Source organism: Bipolaris victoriae (assembly GCF_000527765.1).
Source record: "Bipolaris victoriae FI3 unplaced genomic scaffold scaffold_57, whole genome shotgun sequence".
NCBI lineage: Eukaryota > Fungi > Ascomycota > Dothideomycetes > Pleosporales > Pleosporaceae > Bipolaris > Bipolaris victoriae.
In genome coordinates, this window is record NW_014575335.1 from 49,313 (window position 1) to 67,763 (window position 18,451).

An 18,451-nucleotide genomic window follows, 5' to 3' on the forward strand; every position below is an offset into this window, starting at 1 on the left:
CACAAGACGCTCCTACTACAAAGACTGCGTAAGTAGATGTAGCCTTCAATCCATTAGCTCTAAAGGTCCACGTGTTGTTCTCCGGGTTGTATCTAACTTCTTCGACTCTAGCATTGAAATAGGTGTCTTTCCGAAGGTCAAGCACCTTGTCCATGTGGTCAAAGTATCTTCACCGTGTATCCCATCAGTTGCAGTTTGTGAAGAGCATAGCATCCACTGAACCCAGCCCCGACAATGATTATGTCGGCCTTAACTTCAGTGCTCGTGTTGTTGGAACGCAAATCAGACATTCTTGTGAACTAGTAGTTTTCAAATTAGGGTTACGAGTAAGTAAAGTATGTTATGATTCAATACGATACAAAAGCTTCGTTAAATATACTCGGGAAGGTTAGTAGCCGAGCCGGAACAGAGCGCACTGACGCCCTACTTCGGTAAGCGGGTGACTCCCAAGTCGGATCGTAGATCCCGTAGTGCATGTATACGCCGTATCGCGCGTATCTGCCGTGTTCGTCGTATTCATCGTGTTCGCCGTATTCTACCGATCGGTCCTTTTGCCTTCACCCTTCTATATCCATATTTCCCCTCGGATTGTACAATATCCCCTCCTTTAAGTTGCACTTTCCCCACATTGAGTATAAGTGTACTAGTAACTAGCGTTCCGGACGCTCCGCTCCCTAGATCCCGATGCACTAAGCCCCTTGGCTCTGTCCTTAGGTCCTTTTCATCATATCTAAGTCAATTTGATTGCAAGGAAAGCGCTAGCACCGGCAAAGGTTTTGACCACCTCCGTGATATGTAAACGTCGCTACCATAAATAGGGATGTGTTTTAGTGCGACACTTGTTTTATCTTGATAATCGTAATTCGGATTTTTATACTATAATATCTAGCGCTGTAATTTACTCTCTCTTCTCTCCTCTCCTCTCTTCTCTCTTCTTCCTTCTTCCTTTTCGTTAAACTAAGAGTAAAAGGAGATACAGCAAGAGAGGTTTCAAATAAGGAGAGAGAAAGAGAGAGCAAAAGGGAGATAGTAAAAGAGAGAGAAAGAAGAAGATAGGCGTATTAGACTGTGTTCAATTTGATAAAACAGATCTGAAAGACGGCCCCATAGTCTGCTTGCGCGTTTACCGACTATTACAAATGCATACTATGCATCCATTGTCTTGGTTTTTTGATTTCCCCGAGAACACGCTAATTCATATCCCGGTACCTTGCAATATATGGGGTGGGGTAAGCATGACTCGAGCTTCAGACTCACTGCAAAGGGTTAATCAAACCTGACAGTCAAGCACAAGAATCGGCTCGTGGAAGTTTCCGTTTCCGCAGCACTTGTGCACAAAAGAATGCTATAGACAAGAAAACCACGAGTGCAACGCCTATTGTGTTCAGCTTCTGCAATGAACTAGAGGGGCCTTCGTCAGATAGAATCTCAAACTAAATATCTTTATTCAAGTTTTCGAGCCCTATTGGCAGACACCTCCAAATCGAATACATACACCAAATCAAGCATGGGACTCAGTATGGATGGCGACTTTGTTGCCGCCGCAGCTCCAGTAATGAGCGCCATCGCGGGACTTAAAAAGCCAGAATTACACGACGTCGAGGGTCGTAGAAAATTCTTTTCTGGCATGGCACCAATTGAACCGACGGCTAAAGGGGTTGGTGTTGAAAAGTATACCATTTCAGCGTCGGATGGTCATCAACTTTTGATATGCCACTACAAGAGAGAGGACACTATGGATCAAGCTTCTCCCGCGCCAGCAATTGTTCATTTCCATGGAGGTGGCCTCATCACATCGAATGCGGCTAATTCCATCCCCATGATCTCTTAATATGTCCTTGCCACTGGGGTACAGGTGTTCTCTGTTGATTACCGGCTTGCGCCAGAACACCCATATCCGACACCTGTCGAAGATTGCTGGTCCGGCTTGAAATAGGTTTTGTCAAAGGCAGCCGACTTTCGCCTCGATAGTTCCTCCATTGCCGTCATGGGTGAAAGTGCCGGTGGGAATCTGGCAGCCGCAGTCGCTCTGTTGGCGCGAGATCGAGGATTGGCTCCGCCTCTGGCAAAGCAAATCTTGATCTACCCTATGTTAGATGACCGAAATTCATCAAAGGGCATTGGACCCGTGTGTGTTTGGGATGAAGTTGACAACGTCACGGGTTGGACAGCATATCTAGGGCATGAACCGGGGCGATCTGGAGTGCCAATGTTCGCAGCACCCGCTCGTGCGGAAAGTGTTGAGGGTTTGCCTCCTCTTTACCTGGATGTCGGACAGCTTGATCTGTTTATGCTCGAGGATCTGGAGTATGCCACAAGGTTTGTAAATGCTGGTATCGAAACGGAACTGCATGTCTACCCAGGTTTACTACACGGCTTTGATGCGCTTGTGCCTAGCTATCCCACGAGCAAAATGGCGATGGAGAATAGGTTTAGGGCTATTCGAAAACTAAACCGCGATTCTCATGTCAATAGCGGGTCTATTAGCACTCGATTTGAAAATCTTTAGCTGATTCTATACGTAAGACACGAATCAACTTTGACAGTCTAGAAAGATGAATCATCATCTTTTTTATCAACACTTGCGCATCCTCTTAAGACAACACATGGTTTTTTTGTTCGGGCTTTTTTAAATTCTCAAGTATATCTTCATTCCATTGATTAATTATATACAAGATCATGGGCAATCATCCTCAAAGCAACTTATTTGGGTTCTACAAGAACTTTCAGCAACCCGTCTTTCGCTGTGACCAGCACTTCCAGCCCTTGACTAACGAACTGATCCAATTGGATACGACTGCTGACCATCCTCTCAACACCCTTAAACTTTCCTAAGTTTTGTGAGCCACTGTTCTTGTCACACCAGATAATGAAGTTGTGCACCTTGATTGAAATCATCGACAACCTCACGAAAATCAACATCGTTATAAGCAACCGAGGCGACGACTGCTATTTCTCGAGCATACCACTCCAATAGTGGTAACATAATCTGGTATTGCATTTGATTAGTGGGGGAGATAGATTTCGGGATATTCAAACGTACCGGCTTTCCTGGAGCTGCCACAAGGACGTATTTCCCTTTCTTGCGCAAAGATGACATTGCCGGTGCCATAGCAGGGATGAAACCTGCACAGTCAAACACAATATCAACCCCATTACCATTAGTGAGCTGCTCAATAGTATCCACAAGATTCACCTCTTGAGGGTTGATTCCAGCGTCGACAAGATCTTTTGCATACTCTCGTCTCAACGAAGAGGGTTCCGATACAAAGATCGCACCCGTTCCGACTGCTTTAAGATTGTGAATGACTGCGAGTCCTATTGGTCCAGCGCCAAGTATAAGTGAAGACTTATCTCGAAAATCAGAAAATCCAGTCACCTTCAGGGCGTGTCTTGCAACTGCTAGAGGCTCGATCAGACATACTGTGTCGAGGCTCGAGTCGGCAATGGGGTAGCATCGCTTGGGGTCGACAGCGACGAATTCTGAGAAACCACCCCCACCGCCTCCGCTTAAGCCGACGAATCCCAACTTGGAGCAAAGATTCGTATCTCCTTGTTTACACATGGAACATTCTGAGCAATAGAGGCGAGGATCAACCATGACAGTTTGTCCAACTCCCAAGGGGCAGTTTTCAGGTACCTCAACTATACGACCGCAGAACTCATGACCCAAGGTCACAGGAAGAGTATCCCCAGTTACATGATCATGTGTCCCTGGAGCCGGTGTGCCCATTGGATCTAATCTGTTAAATCCGTACAATGAAGGGGAAGAATTTATCTTACAGTTGTGATAATTCGTTAGATCGGTCCCACAAATACCGCACTATGCAACCCGTACGAGTACATGATCTGCTGGGCGCTTTGGAATACTGATCTCCTCAATGCGCACATCTTTGACGCCGTAGTATCTTGCAGCCCTCATATTCTTGATTCTTCTTTTTTTGCCGCTTTATTCGGTTGAGTGACGAAGTGAAACACGTACGCTGACTAGACGATGGAGATAAATTGGAAATATTGCAGATGAACGAGCATATTATTTGGATAAATATTTTCTAGTCATAGGGAATGCTCAAGTAAAGCTAACCATTTCTATCTAGTCAATATGAATAGTCACGCACCGCCTTTAGCGGTATTACTACTTGGTAGATGGCGGAAGTATGGGCAGTGGAGAAAATAGGGAGTTTTGCTCGGTGAGATTTCGGATGGGTCAAAACCACTGTATCAAGGTAATGTTACATCTTAATAACTAAAGCTTTAGGTTACGTGTCATCTCGCTGTGTGTTAGTATTAGTGAGCTTATGATATATTGAAGCTTTTGATCTGATGATATGTTACAAAATCTCGAGTTTTGCCACCGCATCACTGCCCTCACTTCCGCTATCTACCAAGTATATGATCAACTAACCAAGGGAGTTCCATACCCAGAAGCGACAATAGATTAACAGCAGGGTTTTTCTAGGTCCACTACTCCGAATGAATAAACGGCGCAAGGAATGATTGTCGTTGTCGTTGTCGGAAGTTGCCTGGACCCGTGTTCCGTGCGGATATTGACGGTAATTTCCAGATGCTCTTTATTCTAGTGCTCTGTGCGTGCGCATTGCGGGGAACCTCTTTTACATAATTCGAAATGCACATCATACTATTTCCTATTAGTTCAAGGGCCACCTTCCTTCGAGATGCTGTACGCGTTTCGAAGGTCCTAGATACCAACTCCACATTAGGATATGTGGGCCCCGGATGCTTTCCGCTTGTCCACATCAAATCCTGTTGGTCTTCGGCCTCCGGATGCTGGTCGGCTCGCCCACGATATACTAGACAAGGGACCTAACTACCCCTTGAATCGGTTTATGTGCCGATTTTCATACTCGTTGGCCCACACTCCGCATTGAGTTCTAGCATACGGGACCCGAGGACGACGAAATCGCTCATGGAAAGAAGGGAGATAGCGCAACGATATCGATCACATGGCTACAGACTGAAGTCTAAAATAATTATAAATTAAGTCAATGCAAGCCATATTTCTCAAACTACACGTGTTCAAGTCTGAGAACATAATTCATTTTATCCGTTCCTTAGCCACTTTGCACTGCCTTAACAATTGATAATGTCTCATGTTCAGCCCGACGAGCAGGACCTGCTCCAGAAATACCAGCAAGAGCGTGAAAAACGCATTGCGGATACAGCTATCATCGACTACATAGACACGCGATCAAAAGAAATTCAAGATCTTGCCAAGGACCCATGGGTTGATTGGAACGACCCAAAGATTCAGAATCCTCCCCTCAAGGATGGAGACAGTGTAAAGTTTCTAGTCAACGGAGCTGGGCACTGTGGCCTCCTCTACGCTTGTCGTTTGGTCGAGGCTGGGTTCAGCGCAAAAGACATTGTATGCGTTGATATAGCGGGTGGATTTGGCGGCACCTGGTACAGTTTACCCCGTTTCCATTGAAATTGAGACAGCAGTTAACCAGCGCAACAGGTACTGGAATCGGTATCCTGGGCTCATGTGTGATGTCGAAGGTTACATCTATCTGCCGCTTCTAGAGGAGACAGGGTATGTGCCCAAACACAAATATTCTTACGGCGCCGAAATTCGCGGTCAGAATGAGCGAGCTGCTAAGCACTTTGGCATCCAGGGCCAGTTTTGTACCAGGATCGATTCGCAAATTTGGGACGACGACAAGAAGGTTTGGGTCGTACAGTTGACACGTACCATGGATGCAAATGCGAAGACTGAGCGATTGACTGTTTTTGCGGATTTTGTCATTGTCGGCGGTGGCGTCCTGAACATTCCAAAGATCCCGAAGCTCCCAGGTTGGGAAGAATTCAGAGCCAAGAAACGTGTATTTCACTCAGCTCGTTGGGACTATACTTATACGGGCGGTACCCAGGAACAGCCAGACTTGGTCAACCTCAAAGACAAGACAGTTGCAATCATTGGTACAGGGGCAACTTCGGTGCAGATCATACCCGAATTAGCCAAGTGGGCCAAACACTTGTACGTTGTACAGAGGACACCGTCATACTGTGGGTATCGCGGTAACCGCTTGACTGATGAGGAGCATTTCAAAGACTTGTCGAAGCCCGGCGACTCAATTACAATGCATGGGTCAGCAACAACCCTCAAGGTTACGGGCCGAATCTTGTGAACGATGGATGGACTCATACTCCAGCTGGCGAAGGTCTTTTGGGCACAACCAGGAAGATAGTCGAGCCACACGAGACGGAAGCATACATACGAGAACTCCATCGGATTGACCGACCGCGTACTGAAGCCTTACGCAAGCGTATTGACGACGTGGTCAAGGATAAAGACACAGCCGAGAAGCTAAAGCCATGGTACGGCAGCTGGTGCAAGCGCCCCACTTTTCACGACGATTACCTGGCAACATTCAACCAACCCAACGTCACCTTGATCGACACCGACGGAAAGGGCTTGCAGGCATTCACCGAGAATGGCCTAGTGTATGACGGTCAGGAGTACAAAATTGACGCTCTAGTCCTCGCAACTGGATTTACTCAAGTTAACAACGGCGATGTTTCTCAAAAGATTGATGCAGTTATTCAGGGAAGAAATGGGCAAACCATGTCCCATAAAGCGGAGACTATGGGTAACGCGCCACTTCTTGGCATTGCCCTTTCAGGCTTTCCAAATCTCTTCTCCTACTTTGCCCGCGGGGCTAGGGCTTCGTGGAACATGACATCCATATACGATATGATGGCGAGATATCTAGCGTCCATACTCAAGAAGGCACACATGCAGGTGGAAGACGGGAAAAAGGTAATCATTGAAGCCAGTCCAGAAGCTGAAAGCAAATGGGGTGACGAGCTCGCAAGGAGGGCGCCTTTGTATAGTGCGTTGGCTGCCTGCACGCCCACCTACTTTACTGGGGGATTTGAAGGTCTCAAAGCTAAGAAATCACAAAGCATGGAAGAATTGGTGAGAAAGGCGAGGACGGCGGGACTTGCCGCAGGCCCAGTCGCTTACCAGGAGAAATTAGAAAGCCTTGCAGCTAGTCCAGAGGTTGAAGGCTTCAAGGTCAGTGTTGCTGCTTAAATGAACACCTGGGAAAAGCATGTATACTTTTATGGTCATAGAATTCAACACAGTCAAGTTATTTCTATTGGATTTGGCCGACAGGGTATAGGCAATTGTTGATAGGTGACTATTACTGTTTGATTTATATCCAATTTGAACTATTTCTCACTTTCCAGCACATACCGCGAAGCAAACGTGGAATGCTTTAGCGATAGTTTGCTGCTTTCATAAAGCTTCACCTCTTGCAGTTTTTGATACACTCCCGATAGGTGCCGGTCGCAAATGCGAAGCGTCCATCCAGCCATCACAACTCCAGCTGCTACGGTAAGTCCCCTTCCGGTACCCAACGCTACTCTCAACGCTGTCCCTTCACATATCAAAGAAGTCCTTATCCATTTCTTCGAGCAGATCTGAGTGTAGGCAGTTCATTCATCTGAGGCTGGTTCTTGCATCTGGAGCAGTTGGCGACGATTGGTAGCATCGCGGTTCACCGGGGCATTTCCAACATTCGCACGGAGCTGTCGGTTCCAAGCTACCGCTTAGAAATCACCCTACTAGCTTTTCCTCCAAAAACATCTTGTAGCCTAATTCGGGTATTGTGAATGAAATCCTTCTTGATATCCTCGGGCCAACTGGCTTAGTCACCAACTGTAGATGCCTCTGGATGCATCCAAGGCTCTGCATCAAACCTGCCAAAGTTGGTAGCGTTATAGAGATTGTTTTTGTCGATTTTAGACACCCCAAGAACGGCTGGCATAGACATAAGACCAGCGTCTGATGGCGCAGGTGGTGCGGGTAGTGCACCTAATGGCATGCTAATAAAGAAGAAGTTAGGAAAGATTTGTTGGATATACATATCAGGCAAGGACTAAGATATTTATTTGCAGAAACGGATGTAGAAGCTACAACTTGATGGATGCTGTATTCGGCTACAAGAAGCACACGAAATATCCAATAGTTTAGGCCAATACTATAGTAGAAGGACCGGATGTCATACGACGGGTATTCTAGTAAGCACTGATATCTGTATCAATACGGCAACGATACGAGAGATTAGCAGCAGTGATTTAGAGATTAGTCCGAGAAGTACTTGGATAGCTATTCAAAGAGAGTATGATGGGAGGACAATGATCGCCAGACGCTCATGCAACAAACAACACCACATTCATTTGAGTACTTCTTGGATAGCTTGATAGGGTACGCTCCCTGAAAAGACTATCTACGTAGATGCGATTGAGATTCACGCTACAGTCGTACTAACCATAAACGCCACTCTATCCTGATCAGTTAGCAAGGCTCTGCATGTAACCATGCTTACTTTCTAGCCATGACATCTCTTCAACTTCAAAGGTCTTATTCCCAAGCTAAATGCCTACACTAGTAACTATATCATGGTGAAGCAATGAGGCTGAAGGCCAACATATGTGCGAAGAGCACTTAGCCAGGATATGGCAGGGTGTCATATTGGGGGTGGAGGATACCGCGTTAGAAAAGCAACTAAACCATCTCTCTCTTTAGCGCTATCCTATTGATTTTTTTCTAACCGTAGTAAACACCCAACATTCTTGTCTTATTTTAATTTTTCATATATCCTTGGTTTAAAAAAAGAAAACGAAGGATAAAGGATTACACAAAGAGACCTAGGTACAATAGGCCCTCTAGTCAAAATCTTCCGCCAGTCCCAGATCGGCGGAAAGACTCTAAACAAGCACAGCAGCAATAAATCACCATCGTACGGTCTCCGTTAGTACTACTATTAGCTCCCAAAGGTATTTTCTTTTCAACTCGGGGCCTATGAATTGGAACCAAAAAAAAAGAGTGGTTTGCCAGTTAAATTCGAATGCAAATCAACAGAAAAGGAGGGGGTAGAGGGGGTAAGGGAAAGGCATATCCAAAGCACTACATAAACACTCCATGGCGTCCCCCCCTATCTCATCATCTCTTCCAAGCTCCTCAACCACAATCATCAAAAGATCGCCCCCTTCCATGGTCCAGAATGCCTCACACCCCCAAAATACTCTTGATAGCAAGCAAGACATACACGCAACCCACCAAGTGTATACCCATGATAACAACCCGACACTATTACACGCCAAGTCGAACACATCATATTAAAATCAGCCCACGTTTACCCTTACCCATTCGTCTTGATAAAAAAACAATCAAGCGAGAAAAAAAAGTACCTTCTACCAGCACATCAACTTCATAATCGACTTTTTTTTGTACATTAAATCCTATATACACGCATATTATTTCTCCACTTTATTCCTAATACAAAACCTTTTTTGTCGGGTGCATCGGTGGAAGGGGGGTTTTTTTTTTGCCGTTTCACCAAGATGGCAGATTAATTTCTAATTGTCCTTCTTTCTCATTCCTAGAATGAGTTGANGGGGGGGGGGGAGGGATGGAGATGTAGGAGGAGAAGCGAGTACGGAGGAATGGGAAGTTTAGGGGATTGAGGAAGAACTTGATATGACTCGACGATGTAGGTTATTTGTGATATATTTTTGACAAAATTGTTGTCTTGTTGGATCGACCTCTGTCGACTCAAGTGTCAAGGCTTGCTTTCTTACCAATTTTTTTTTGAATTTAGCACATCAATAGGATCGCATTTCATCACGTAATTATAAAAGAAGAGATACAATGCGTTGTTTAGTAATTAGAATTAGTTGGTCAAGTTACTCTATAGCTACACGAAATAGAAACGCTGGAATGAATTCGTAGGGGATAGCTAAGTAAAGTAGCACATTCTAATAAAAGCCATAAAAGTAGAACGGAAGGTGTTCATGAGATGGGTATCGTGATGGGAAAGCAAATGACCTCTTTGTAGTCACTGTACGTAAAAGTAGATGGAGTGAACAAGCGTGTGCCGTGCTGCGAAGTGCAGAAAAAAACTTGGGGGGGAAGAGAAGTACTAAGAAACGAGTCGCTGAGTAAAAGAATTGGGCGAGGGCCGGATACAGGGGGATGTTTCCCGTGGGTCATGCGTTAGAGGGCATGCTTTGCCTGCAAAGCATATCATTTGGAGGAGCTTCTTCCAAACACCAACAGCCGACTTTTCTTAGGCTTACCCTTTCCACCTCTCTGCTCATCCCAGGGCAAGACGTCGTTGATTTGAAGACGCCTACCTAGTCCGAGACGCTCACGAGGAGACTCGTACCAGTGGAGAGAGAGTTCGGAAGGAGCAATGGTCGAGGGGGCAATCGAACGAGCATCGCCATTGTCATCGTCATCTTCAGATTCATCGGTGCTGGCTAATGAAGATTCGTACAAAGTGGGTAGTGCAGGCGCCTGGGGTGGTCTTCTGTAAGGTGCCATGAACGTATTGCGTTGAACTGGTGGCGGGCCTGTGGGGGCAGCGGGAGCAGCGGGGGCAGTGGGTCGACTGAAATTCTGGACAGGCCGCACTGGGGAATACGGAGGGATGAATTCGTCCGAGGAACGACTGTATGCCACAGAAAGATCGATGCTTCGCGTGTTGATGGCGGGTGGCGGCGGTGGCTGTGGTTGGAAGAGAAAATCATGGGATTCTGGCACGATGTCTGGTTTGGATCGATCCTGTAGTTCGGCGACAGGCGCTTCTCTACCCAGGGTACCTTGACTTGGGCGATCGTTCATTTTTCTGAAGATGGTATCTGCCGTATCCATTGTGATGGTATCTGCTGATGTGGTGGAAGAGGCAGGAGAGTGTGGTCGCGAGTGAATGGATCCATCCATGCTCGGACGGCTACCAGAAGGTGAATCCAAAGGCCTGTTTGTCGTTGACTGAAAATTGGATCGATCGGCCATTTGCGTGCTGAAAGATGGTGAGTGTAATGAAGTCGGCGTGAGTGGACCATCTGCGAGGTAGGGACTGGCGTTGGGAAATGTAGCAGTGGAAGGCGAAGAGCCAAGACCCGTGGCTGTCTCATGACGAGGCAGGTTGGAGACGGAGACCGAGGCAATGGAGTTTGGCGGGTTACGTGTGCCATCGGTCATGATGGAGAGGTCTGAATGGTTCCATTGCCTGGTTTTGAGATGGGAGCCAAAGGAGCTCTTGGATGAGACGCTGCTTCTGTTGTCCTTTATTGACGGGTTGGATGTTGGCGAATGTCTCTGCTTGACGGACCCGGGAACGCCGTCCCATTTGGAGTTGACCTTGGGGACATGAGGAGGAAGCTTCTGGCTGGCGTGATAGGTGGCAGAGGGGGGAGTCGATGAGCCACTGTTCTGCTTGCGCTGTTGTTGGACAATCTGGTCCAGGGCGGCCTGTGAAGGCTCTTTTAACGAGAGGAAGCCGAGGACGGAGCTGGTCTTCTTCTTCTTCTTGGATGACTTGGAGTCATTTCCAGAAGAAGAAGTGCTCGAGTGTAGGGAAGCCAGACTGGATGACGTCACGAGGGCGGGCTGGGAGGGAGAGGGAGCGAGGGTGGATGGGAGGTTGGAGTTTGGATCCGGGGCGACGGGCGGCTCTTGAGTAGAATAGGCAGGGTGGGGCCCAGAGCCATGGAAAGACTTTGGAAGGCTGGCGGACGGCAACGGGTTTCTGTACCTCAGCCTGGGTATGCGCGCCGGGGGCATGGCTAACGACTGTGATTTCGGTACGGCGTCCATGCAGGGCTTAGCGGCGAGTGGAGCCAGGGCGGGCGGGGTTTAATTGGATAGGCTGTTTCATGGGCGGGGCGCACGTCACGCAGGCGCCGGTAGTCGAGTGTGTAGACAGCGGATAGTCGCGAGTCGGGGGTTGAGGATAGGAGAGGGTGTGGGTAATGGCATTGTGCAAGTTATGAAGCCGAGTGGAGACATTGAGGAAGTCGTGGGACCCCCGCTGCTGCTGCTGCTGCTGCTGGGGAGAATGAGGCAGGCGCTCGTGGGAGAGCAGGCAGGCACGGCTGGCTGGCTGGCTGGCTGGCTGGCTGGCCATAGGGGCCAGGTGCAACGACGGCCTTTTTTTTTCCCTTCGGCCATGTATACAGGCTGCATACTACCTACGTGTGAATGGATGTCAGTAGTGTACACGCATACATGCTTACTATACTTAGTAAAAAGTATACATACTTACTCTCCATCTCCTTACTAGTCGCGCCCAACCTCCAGCCCCGGCCATTGGTCGGCCTGCCAGGTAATTTTTCCTGTGGCTTTTTCGCTCGCCGTCTGCAAACCTTGCCCCAGTGGCTCTTAGTGGGCGCCAGCTGCAAAAGCTTCTCTCAGTTAGGTCCAGCCTTCTGCTGTCTCTCGCTACGCCCTGCCATCACCCCGGGCCGCTGATGTCGGCTGAGCGACAGGCAAACCCGCAATTCATTCGGCCTGACGCCAGACGGCACGGTGAAGGCCATGGACATGACAGAGGCGTCTGCAGATGCTGGGAACACCCGAAGCAACCTGCGTTCGGGGCTTGCAACGGTGCATGCACGGCCCATGCCTAAGTACTGATGGACTGATTTCATCTCGTCTCGTATACTTACAGCACCGCGGGTGCACGTCACTTTTGGCTGCGTCGATGCATACCATGTCCAAACAGAGACATGGTCACATACAACCACACATGCATAGCTGGTAGGAGTAGATGCAGAGAGCTTGTGCCCTGGGTCGACATGGACGCACCGAGTAGACTACTAACTGCTCGACAGGACACAGAGCAACATGGCGTGCTGCAGAGAGGGCGATAGACGAGATCGCCTCGTGCTTGGGTGCACCCACCCACACCCACACCCGTAACACCCGTACACCCGACCAACCCTTGGCCACAGGAAATTCTGCCCCGCTGACTGGCCCCGACGGCTTCTTCCTCAGAGCGCTCCGTGGACAAGGCAGCAAACGGCGAAGACGTGTGCGTGTGTGTGATGGGCAGTCTGGCACACTACAAGTCCGCACAGCAAATCACAAGTGCCATGGCCGGCCGGGCCACGAGTCGACACTGTGTCTGCATCTAATCGCCGCCGCCGCCGCCGCCCACACGCGACGAAAGTGAAAGTGGAAGTGGAAGTGGAAGCATCTCTCGGAGATTTAGCACAAACACCCCTAGGCCCAGCCCAGACACCACACGCGCTCTGACCTTCAGCACGCTCCGGCCCCAGTGCCACGAGTCTGAGTCCTTCTCCCTCCACGCCGCCATGCCAGCGCTCCTGGTCGACACAAGCACCCGCCCGGCCTCGTCCAGCGATGCCTCGACGCGCTCCCACCACTCGGCCAACCGCTCAAAGTCTCCCACCCCAGACCGCCCCCCCGTGTCGCCTCTGACGCCCACACAAGCGGTTGCCCAGCTAGCTCCGGTGGAGCGCAGCGAACCTCGACCCCGCCCTGCCCCTCCGCCCACGGCCACCTTCACACCACAGCCGCCCTCGGTCGCCATCGATGAGACCGACAATCCCGATGCCATTGCCCTGCGCTCCGCCATATCGCTCCTGCAGCTGCAGCGCGAGAAGAGTAAGCGCGACCTCAAGGCCCTCGAGGACCTCAAGGCCGCCGCCATAGCCGACCCACAGGCCTTTGCCCGCTCGCTCCACCAACAGCGAGCCCAGCAGTCGCACTCGTATCAGGACATTCTTACGCCCACCCTATCTGGCCTGGGCCATGACCAAGGCGCCAGCAATCCGGACGCTCCCAGGGACTCGACACGCATGGACACAGAGTCCAGTGCCCCAAGGTTCCCTCCCATTCCACAGCCGCAAAACGTTGTGCGATGTCCCCCCATCAACTGGGACAAGTACCACATCGTCGGCGAACCACTTGACAAGATGCATGAAGAGCAAAAGAGGTGGCCGGGTTCGGCAGAGCCCCCACGCACAAAGGCCGGACACCGCGCACCGCCCCATTCAGTAGCCGCGCCATACTCGCCATTCACAGACGGCATCAGCGCTCGCGCATCTTCATCATCGTCAGCAACACCGCCACAACCACCAAAAAACTCAAAAAAGTCTCCCTCGTAAGACTCGGCTGCTGCCGAGCCGGTGGACCCTCAGTCGCCATACGCGGTACACAGTCCCTTGACCCTATCATCCACACTTGGTATCATTACACCCTGCAAAGAACATCAACTTGGGAAGTACTGGTTGCTCCACTCGCGAAAACAACAACCTGCATGTTTGGCATCATAGACGATGCCCCACAAATTAGCACAAACTTAGGGCCAAGGAGCAATAGACTCAAATAGCAAAACCCATAGACGAAATACTAGTCTACAAAAACATTCCCCCCCTGGTGCTGCGCACACACACACGTGCTTCACGTTCCATCTGGGTAATGCTTGTAGCGCCGCAGACTGGCCAACTCACAGGTACACATGGGCCTACGTACCTACACTACGCACCAGAGTGGCTGTGCAGCCCACCTCAACGTGGCGCATTTGTTGCCGGTACAAGACCTACCCACGCCGGCGTGATACGGCGGTGAAGATTGTCTTTTTTTTCTCTCTCGCTCCTATTGTTGCCCAACCGGTCAATTTGCATCTTGTCCTGTCAGTCATTCCTGCTTCTCGCCCCTGCTTGACAGCTTCGCTTAGCGGTACTGTCTACGTCATCGGCCCAGGGCCCGCAACAACAGCCGCCCAGAACCACGTCAACGTCGTGTCGGTGTGCTAAAACCAGTCAGATCCGTCGCCCAAGACGTTGATCTTATGGCTGAGCCGTTATTTGACTGGCTGCCTGCTCGGCTGCTTCCACGATGAGACCCTGCGCCAGTGACGTGCGGGTCCCAGACTCATTACCGTCGCATTCCAGGCTTTGGGTGGGCATGCCCGCCTATAAGTGCAGTACTTTGTGCCTTTCGCCGCTGTTTGTGGACAACAAAGTCCTTCAGTCGCTCTTGCCCGCGCGTCCTCACGCCACCCTTGTTCACGTACTCTTTCAACACTGTCGCTCACTAGCACTCATTGCCACTGCAATACACCAACAAACAACTCGCAACAATGCGCTTCATCGCTCTTGTACCCGTCTTATGCTGTACTGCAGCCCTGATTCTCTCGTTCCTCTGTCTCTTTGCAGGCCATAAGAAGGGTTTCATGGAAGACTACTCGCTCCTCACACTCAACACCTCGGCCATTGGACAAAATCTCGTCAGCAGAGTCTCAAACTCCGACGACTCCACCCTGTCTAATATCATCGATCTCATCCCAGACTCCATCACCAATACAATCACCGATGAAATCAATGAGAAGATAGACGAGTTCCGCGAGCGCGCTGGCATCGAGGACTGGTACTCAGCACACATGCTGAACTATTGCCAGGGACAGTACACACCCGACGAGGTGGCTAATGCGACCCTGAAGCAAGACGACATTAGCAAAAACGTTACCGAATGCTCCAAAAACAAGGCCATGTACAAGTTCAATCCAACCGACATCATCCAACAAGCCCTAAACAGATCGGGTATAGACATCACCCTACGAGACATCCAATGGCCAGAAGACATCCAGAAGGGCATCGATGCGTTGAATGCTGTCATGGCAGCCATGTTCGTTCTCTACGTCATCGCAATCTGCCTCATCTTCTTGACCCTCGTCGCCAGCCTTGTTGGCATCTTCACTTCAGGAAGACTGAGTGCAGCTCTAAACATCGGCCTTGGTCTCTCGGCATTTTTAGCCATTTCCGTCGCCAGCGCCCTCGTCACTGCTGTCATGATCAAAGGTAACGACGTCGTCAACGAACACGGAAACCAAATCGGCCTTGAATCGCACTATGGTGGCAAGTTTCTCGCCTTGACATGGGCTGCAACTGGCCTCATGCTCCTTGCTGTCCTTACTTGGTTCGTAGCTCTCTGCTTTAGCTGGAGAGAGCGCCGTTCGCACACCCCCAGGAAGTCGGTCATCTAAGAGTATCCACCAAACAAAAGAAAATACCACAACGCGTAGAGAGCGCGCTGGATGAAACGAATGCCTGGATTTGAAGAATCAAATTGAACGTGTGTACGGATACCGAGATATGCGAACATGTATTACGATTGACTGGTTGAGGTGTAACGTTTTTCCTTTGTTTGTTTGTTCTGTTTGTTATATACCCACCCCCCGGATACCAGATTGCATCATAGACGATCTGGTGGAGATTTATGTAGAATTTGATATGTTGAACCCTATTTCCATGTCATGAGTGATGCAGAACGCGAGATGAGCATATAGGGACGTGGGGAAACAAGGATGGCAAAGAGAAGAAAATCTCATCGATATCAATCAACGCAATCGTGAACTACTAGTGTTCACAGTGTAGAGATGTTCATTACTAAGCTAGAGCTAGCCGAGCAAGCCTTCAGCCTTCCAGCCTTCTTTACGAACACCCCGCTGCTGTTGCCTTGCATTACACTCAGAACTTCAACAATCACAACAACAGATTTCCCACAATGCGTCTCATAAACTGCTTAACCCTTGAGCTCGAAGAGTTCTTCGGCAGCAATATTCCGCCTTACGCCATCCTATCACACACCTGGAGCAATGACGAGGTGACATTCCTTGACCTCCCTCTCTCTACACCAGCGACGCAAGCCCGAGCAGGATACAGAAAGATTGAGTTTACCTGCCAACAAGCAATCCGTGATAAGCTCAACTATGCATGGGTTGATACCTGCTGCATTGATAAGAGATCCAGCTCAGAGCTTTCCGAGGCTATCAACTCCATGTTTGCTTGGTACAGGGACGCAATTTACTGCTATGCATATCTCTCAGATGTCCTGGAAGAAGGGATGGGTGAACAGTTTCGCAAAAGTAGATGGTTTACCAGAGGCTGGACGCTACAAGAACTCTTGGCACCGAGAGACGTTGAATTCTACAACTGCGAGTGGCACTGGTTAGGCCGAAAGTCTGGCCATTCGAAATTGATATCCGAAATAACGGGAATAGATGTGACCGCTTTGAAGGGGACAAGGGCCAGATGTCATGCTAATGGCGGTATGTTTGGTGATCACTGCGTTGCGAAGAGAATGTCGTGGGCCTCAACAAGAGAGACGACCCGTACAGAAGACATGGCTTACTGTCTATTGGGAATTTTCAACATCAACCTGCCGCTGCTGTACGGGGAAGGTGACCGGGCCTTTCGTCGCCTGCAAGAAGAGATTATTCGAAGAGTGAATGACGATTCAATACTTGCTTGGGGGCCGCGGCTTGACATCAAGCGTCAAACAGAACCTCTGTTCAAATATTTCAAGCACTCGATAATATACGAGAATGCTAGTCTTGATATACTGGCAAAATCGCCCAAGGACTTCACCGATTGCGGCGATTTGGAATACGCTATAAACCCAATCACTTCGCCTACTCTAACAACCCTCGGGTTAACTATACAATTACCAAGTCTGTATGTATCCCAGTATGGTTTTGCTAAATATTCGTACTGGGTTGGACTGCTTGGCTGCTCAGTAGGTGAAGAAAGGCAATTCCTGGGCATTTTCATCCACGCAAATGCAGACAACATTGAGCATTCGACGGTAATTAGCCGTGATAGTGTCCGAGTCCGTTGGTCTTCTGGTAAACCGGTTGAATACACTACAGTGCTTTTGAGTGCAAGACATGCTGTAAAGGCAGCTGATCAAACAATCACCATACGAGAACCCAGTGAGGGTTACGACTTACACTCATACTGGTGGGGCCATGTAGACATCGTCGTCGAAGCATCGGAAACTCTGTGGGACATGGGATATCAAATGGTAAATCAAACACATCGGACCGCATCGTTTAGCGGTAGATGGGTGCACGAACACAAGTCTATATGGGATCCGGATACAATGGTCCTTAGGGTCGAAGACTCTCTCTCGTCCATTCAAATGACTGAGTTGTGCTTTGAAGCGCCATTGAATTCTCATTCCTCTACCTTTACCATTTTCTTGTGTATTGCAACTAGCTGCGTTATCGTAATGAGAGGAGCGACGTTTTCAGATGCTGATAGGCATGGCTTTTTCCTCCGTCTCCAGCGTAACGCCACACGAAGCGACAATGAAGATGTCACGATTCAGAGTCAGGAAGGGCGCATATATCGAATCGGCGTTGTCTTTCGCAAAACGACAGTGCATCAACGCCAGATATGTGAGCTTAGTGTCGACGCTGTTTCAGCATCAGCTTCTTCTTCTTCTTCTTCTTCTTCCTCAAACATGAGATTATGGTAAATATCGGTTTCACTCCGATGTTCCATCGGAGTGGAAAGAAAGTTTGCAGGAGGGATCAATATCTACGATAACACACTCCATTCACAATTGTACCATCCATAGAGACCACGCCGTTAGTATCTGAATACGTGTGCACGTTACATATCCATCGCTTCACCCCCCCAAAAAAAAAGACCATTTGTGTGCAAATGTCAACTAACCAGTTTCGCAAAGTCGATTTACAATCCAGCCACCAATCCAATCACAAACCATGCCTGGGCAAAAAAACCATGTAAAACATTCCCATTCCATATCGTCCTCGCATCCTCACAACTCCCCCCCCAAAAAAAAATTCAAACAAAAAGAAAA

The 18,451-nt window shown here is 49.1% G+C and overlaps 10 protein-coding genes across 10 annotated transcripts; 6 read left to right on the forward strand and 4 right to left on the reverse strand.

Annotated features, from left to right (window-relative positions):
* Positions 1 to 1,519: 1,519 nt before the first annotated feature.
* Positions 1,520 to 1,831, forward strand: COCVIDRAFT_17125 (hypothetical protein; the record flags this gene model as incomplete). Its single annotated transcript, XM_014699772.1, has 1 exon — positions 1,520 to 1,831. The coding sequence occupies one exon, from the start codon at positions 1,520 to 1,522 to the stop codon at positions 1,829 to 1,831; it is 312 nt and encodes a 103-aa protein (XP_014555258.1).
* Positions 1,832 to 1,987: 156 nt separating this feature from the next.
* COCVIDRAFT_27759 (hypothetical protein) lies at positions 1,988 to 2,509 on the forward strand (the record flags this gene model as incomplete). Its single annotated transcript, XM_014699800.1, has 1 exon — positions 1,988 to 2,509. The coding sequence occupies one exon, from the start codon at positions 1,988 to 1,990 to the stop codon at positions 2,507 to 2,509; it is 522 nt and encodes a 173-aa protein (XP_014555286.1).
* Positions 2,510 to 2,703: 194 nt separating this feature from the next.
* On the reverse strand, positions 2,704 to 3,922 carry COCVIDRAFT_38926 (hypothetical protein; the record flags this gene model as incomplete). Its single annotated transcript, XM_014699801.1, has 5 exons — positions 2,704 to 2,831; positions 2,884 to 2,989; positions 3,044 to 3,738; positions 3,784 to 3,823; positions 3,890 to 3,922. The coding sequence occupies 5 exons, from the start codon at positions 3,920 to 3,922 to the stop codon at positions 2,704 to 2,706; spliced, it is 1,002 nt and encodes a 333-aa protein (XP_014555287.1).
* Positions 3,923 to 5,104: 1,182 nt separating this feature from the next.
* COCVIDRAFT_38927 (hypothetical protein) lies at positions 5,105 to 7,057 on the forward strand (the record flags this gene model as incomplete). The annotated part of the gene is made up of 3 exons (XM_014699802.1): positions 5,105 to 5,424; positions 5,480 to 6,039; positions 6,084 to 7,057. The coding sequence occupies 3 exons, from the start codon at positions 5,105 to 5,107 to the stop codon at positions 7,055 to 7,057; spliced, it is 1,854 nt and encodes a 617-aa protein (XP_014555288.1).
* Positions 7,058 to 10,057: 3,000 nt separating this feature from the next.
* Positions 10,058 to 11,599, reverse strand: COCVIDRAFT_102728 (hypothetical protein; the record flags this gene model as incomplete). Its single annotated transcript, XM_014699803.1, has 1 exon — positions 10,058 to 11,599. One exon carries the CDS (start codon positions 11,597 to 11,599, stop codon positions 10,058 to 10,060), a length of 1,542 nt encoding a protein of 513 aa, XP_014555289.1.
* A 1,532-nt stretch (positions 11,600 to 13,131) lies between these two features.
* On the forward strand, positions 13,132 to 13,947 carry COCVIDRAFT_102701 (hypothetical protein; the record flags this gene model as incomplete). The annotated part of the gene is made up of 1 exon (XM_014699804.1): positions 13,132 to 13,947. One exon carries the CDS (start codon positions 13,132 to 13,134, stop codon positions 13,945 to 13,947), a length of 816 nt encoding a protein of 271 aa, XP_014555290.1.
* Positions 13,948 to 14,645: 698 nt separating this feature from the next.
* COCVIDRAFT_102681 (hypothetical protein) lies at positions 14,646 to 14,879 on the reverse strand (the record flags this gene model as incomplete). The annotated part of the gene is made up of 1 exon (XM_014699805.1): positions 14,646 to 14,879. A coding segment is annotated over one exon (234 nt), but the record flags the coding sequence as incomplete, so codon positions are not given.
* A 45-nt stretch (positions 14,880 to 14,924) lies between these two features.
* COCVIDRAFT_27764 (hypothetical protein) lies at positions 14,925 to 15,827 on the forward strand (the record flags this gene model as incomplete). Its single annotated transcript, XM_014699806.1, has 1 exon — positions 14,925 to 15,827. The coding sequence occupies one exon, from the start codon at positions 14,925 to 14,927 to the stop codon at positions 15,825 to 15,827; it is 903 nt and encodes a 300-aa protein (XP_014555292.1).
* A 521-nt stretch (positions 15,828 to 16,348) lies between these two features.
* Positions 16,349 to 17,059, forward strand: COCVIDRAFT_57495 (hypothetical protein; the record flags this gene model as incomplete). Its single annotated transcript, XM_014699807.1, has 1 exon — positions 16,349 to 17,059. A coding segment is annotated over one exon (711 nt), but the record flags the coding sequence as incomplete, so codon positions are not given.
* A 516-nt stretch (positions 17,060 to 17,575) lies between these two features.
* On the reverse strand, positions 17,576 to 17,803 carry COCVIDRAFT_102782 (hypothetical protein; the record flags this gene model as incomplete). Its single annotated transcript, XM_014699808.1, has 1 exon — positions 17,576 to 17,803. The coding sequence occupies one exon, from the start codon at positions 17,801 to 17,803 to the stop codon at positions 17,576 to 17,578; it is 228 nt and encodes a 75-aa protein (XP_014555294.1).
* Between the last annotated feature and the right edge of the window lie 648 nt (positions 17,804 to 18,451).